Source organism: Antrostomus carolinensis, unplaced genomic scaffold (genome assembly GCF_000700745.2).
Source record: "Antrostomus carolinensis isolate BGI_N321 unplaced genomic scaffold, ASM70074v2 scaffold30077, whole genome shotgun sequence".
In the NCBI taxonomy this organism is placed as follows: domain Eukaryota; kingdom Metazoa; phylum Chordata; class Aves; order Caprimulgiformes; family Caprimulgidae; genus Antrostomus; species Antrostomus carolinensis.
Window position 1 is genome coordinate 7604 of NW_010328522.1, and position 4070 is coordinate 11673.

Genomic DNA, 4070 nt, shown 5'->3' on the forward strand with positions numbered 1-4070 from the left:
CTGCTTTGGCAGGTTCTGGGATTCCCAGAATCCCAGAAACCCCACCATTCTGGGATTCTGTGATTGATACTAAAGCAACAAGGCACCTTCCTTAACCTGTGTTTGAAATCACAGGTGGGTTTCAGAAGGTTGCCAAGAACTATGAACATCCTGAGTGCATGTTAGTGCTGCCTCAAGGGTCACAGCATGGTATGATTGCCAAAACCCAACACTTGTAGCCCAAATGTGTTTAAGTTACTTTCCTTCTTCTTTGTCTTGTCTCAGCACCCCGTAATGATGGGGAAATGCTGAGCAATTCCAGCACTTCTTTGCTATCACAGCAGGGCCACGTACCAGGGAGGTTTCTTGGGACCCAGTTCATGCTGTTCTGGATCATGAAAAGGCTGGACTGTAACAAAAAGGTAGCGAGGAATCTGCATGTCTAGCTGGAGAATCCTTGTGACTTCACAGAAGTATCTGAATAAAGATGAAGTTGCCTTTTTGGTATTTTTAAGCCTTTTTCCTCATCTCCCTGTAGCTCAATAGTTGGCAAGTTTGATGGCGTTTGGGACAGAGGAGCTCTAGTAGCTGTGAATCCGCGCGACAGGCAACGGTTCGTAAATTTGCTTTGTTACTGTCTTTTCTCTAATGTGTGCAGTGACACGTGTTTCTCCTCCTGCCGCTTGTCCATGAGTCCTCTTTCATTTAAAGGAGTAACCTGCACAAGTTCTTCTCTACCTCAAGCATCAGCTGCCGTGGCAGAGCACTGCCCTCTAGATTTGTGAGCTTCCTCCAGGAAGCCGCCCTGCCTCTTGGTGGGAAAATACGCGGTTTGTTGCAACCCAGCAGAAGCAGAGCTGCAAGTCTCATCTCAATTTTATTATTTCCTTTTCACCCCATCTGCTTCTCCTCTTTTTGTTCTTTTCCCCCTCACTTCCCTTTATTCCAATTTTTTGGTCCTTGCCTATAGCCAACTCAAAGGTAGTTTGACCCTTCCCCCAGGATTTTTTAATTAGATACATAATCTTGAATTCACAGGAATTTTAGAAGATCAGTACTGTATTGTGTACTGTATTCTAGACTGTGGCAGGTGAACACTGTTTTGTCTGTTTGTTTTGAGATGAATATGCAAAAAAAGATAAATGCTTGTTTATGAGAAGTAAACAGTAGCCTCTATTTGAGGTGTTTCATGTCTGGCATGAATTTCACGCTTCTGAAATTCAAACGAAGCTTTGCTTAGTTTCTGTTCAGTTGAAGTTGTCTCTGCATAGAAATACGTTACCCCTTTGGTTGAGTATTTTGAATGCTGTGTTTGAATGCTTGTACAGTTCCAAAATAATACAGTATAACTTTCTCCTTTTAGCTACGTCAGTTTGATGATCACCCTAATGGAGAAAAATTCTTCTTATCTCCTCGTTACGGTTTCATATGATCCAAACAAACACAAAGGTGAGAACTTTGCACTGTTCGTGTTTTGGTTTTGCATGTTTTGATACAAATTGTATATAGATGTGGTAGATAATGTTAGTATCTTCCCCAGGATTTTATCAGCACAGCTTTGTCAGCTGTGACAATGACACCAATACAACCGTGTGCTAAAAATTTTAGATGTTGACTAAAGCTTGAGATTAAATTTGCTTTCTCTCCAGCATTCAGACATGCTAAGGGTATGGACAGACATGGTATATTAACAAAGAAATGAAACCAAAAGTATGGTTATGAAAATGAAGCTGGAAGAGTGAATGCTTCGAGTAACATCCTGTCTGGTCTAGGGAGCTTGAAGCACCCCCAAGACCATTGGCTTTGCTCTGGTTTTCACCCAATGCTTGCAACCCAGTGCAAGCCCATCTTGCAAAGTGGTTAAATTCTGTAAAATCATCAAGTATTTTTTTTCCTTTTCTAACTTTTATTACATACCAAAGTCTGAGGTATTTTAAGTTTGGGGTTTTTTTTTTTTAATTATTAACTCTCAAAATAAAGAGATTTCTTGCTGCTTTTTGGCTCTTCGGCATAATTAACCCTGAAAAAATAGGTCTTGTTATCATAAGCAACAACAGTTTAATTAGTTGCTCTCCTTCTCACATTAGTCAGCTTTTAGCTTTAATTATGCCATTGTAGCATAACGAGATCGTTGGCCAGATTCACACAGCGCACTGGGAGTGGTTGTATCCACGGCAAGTTCACAACTTGTGGCAACGTGGCTACCCTGGCTGTAGCCTGGAGATGATGCAGCAGCAATGCCTGAAGTTGTCTGGTGGCCTAACAAGGTGCCACGACTTCTTGGACACGATGTTTTCTGGATCTTGCAGATGCTCTCCTGCTGTAGTGTAAATGTTTGTCTCCTTCCCATGTCCTCTCTGATTAGCTTCATCCATTTTCTTTCAGGCCCACCGTTTTATGTTCCTGAATCTGAAATTAAAAGCTTGTTTGGTAAGTAGTATTTCAGCTAACCCTTAGGAATTCTTTCCAAAACACATTAAAGTGTTTATATGCTTCTGCCTCACCCTGTGACAAGTGATAGTTATTTGCTTCTTATCTAAGGGGTGGAGTCATGAAAAATAACAGGGAAAATAAATACCATTTAGCCACAGGGATTATGCTGTCAAGGAAAATTCTCAGCTCTTCAAAAGATATGAAGAAAACCCAAGAGGCAGATACTGTCTCTTTCCTCCCCTTGGCATCTTTTCATTTTCCCAGGATCCATACTGCACTCAGTGATCTTGTAGCTGCAGTCTTAGTCCCGTTGGACCACTTTGTCTTTCTCTGCACCTCATCACCAGCTACTCTGGTTTTAATACAAGGCCTTTGCTGCAGTTTCTGCTGTACTTTTGTCACCATAGAAGAAAAGTAATATGCTGTGTGAAGAAAATGCAAAATGTACAACTCAAATCCATCAAAATAAAGAAACTTGGAATTATGGCAGGAATTTAATTTTAAAAGTTCCTCCTGATATACTTTGATATTGCACTTATTTTAAAGTTACAACTTTCTGAGACCCTTGCAGTGTCTGTGTGCAGGGAGTCATTGGTATGGACAATTGCATCCCAGTGCAAAAGAGACGAATGAGTTTTCCCCAGTGCATTTCGGCCACTGCATCAGGGACTGTGAGGAATCTGTGGATAAGGTTTTATTTTTTTTTCGTGGCTAATTTTTCAGTGATTAATCATTCACTAATTTGTTACTCCTTCCTCCTTTTCAGGCAACCACTGTGAAATTAAGTGTCTTCAAAAAGTCGATGACTTCTCAGACAAACACAGAAAATGGGGACTAGATTATTTTCTGGAGGTGCTATATATATTGAAGTTTGTAGCTTGATTAAAATTAATTAAAATAACTTACCTCCAATCTTGCTTTTATTTTTATCTCACCTTTTAAAATGATATATGTTTTGGAGCACTCCTAAAGCAGGCTTCAGTGTACAGAAAAATGCCTGTGGAACGTATTTGTCCATTTTGCTTACCAAGTCAGCTCTCCCACATACCTGCCTTCACTCTCTTGACATGCACATAGCTTTTCTTAAACTCCATGCAGAAAGAAGCATTTTTAAAGTATGTATTTTTCTTCCACATCATTTCAGATCATCAAAGCTGGGGAAAATAAATGTTGCTGTTCCTTTTTGTCCGTTGCCAGTCGATGCCGTCTGCCCGGCACTCTGGAGGTCAGCCTTGGCAGCCGTCAGCCCCGAGAGCAATGGCAGCTGCTGTTCAAATACTGTTTCCTGCGTCACTGGCCTTGTGCCAAACTGGGCAGCTGGGCAAGAGAGGCAGAGAGAGCTGCTTCTCTCCATCCCCCTTAGTTGTGATTATAAGTCAAGAAACGAGCTGGCAGTGAGTGGGCAAGAACGTTTGGCAGCAGCCACCAAGGGGGAACTGTCATCGAGCAGCAAAGAGAGGAGGGAAGCGATCTGGCTGACAATCAAGGAGAGAGTATGGTGAAAAATGTCCCTGTGGTTGTTCGTGAGGACAAGAGCACAGCTATGAGCAGGCAAACCAGTACAGGGCTTGTAGGGTGAGAGGGTTCACAGAATCCCAGAATGGTGGGGGTTGGAAGGGACCTCAGGAGATCATCCAGTCCAACCCCCCTGACAAAGC

The 4070-nt window shown here is 41.9% G+C and overlaps 1 protein-coding gene across 1 annotated transcript in view; it reads left to right on the top strand.

Annotated features, from left to right (window-relative positions):
• TPMT (thiopurine S-methyltransferase) overlaps positions 1-3299 on the top strand; it is a 10529-nt gene extending 7230 nt beyond the window's left edge. Inside the window, exons 5-8 of the mRNA XM_010172283.1 lie at positions 518-592; positions 1343-1428; positions 2365-2409; positions 3179-3299. Of these exons, the coding sequence (XP_010170585.1) occupies positions 518-592; positions 1343-1428; positions 2365-2409; positions 3179-3294 (322 nt within the window). The 3' untranslated portion in view covers positions 3295-3299. The remainder of the gene's footprint in view (positions 1-517; positions 593-1342; positions 1429-2364; positions 2410-3178) is intronic.
• Positions 3300-4070: the final 771 nt, after the last annotated feature.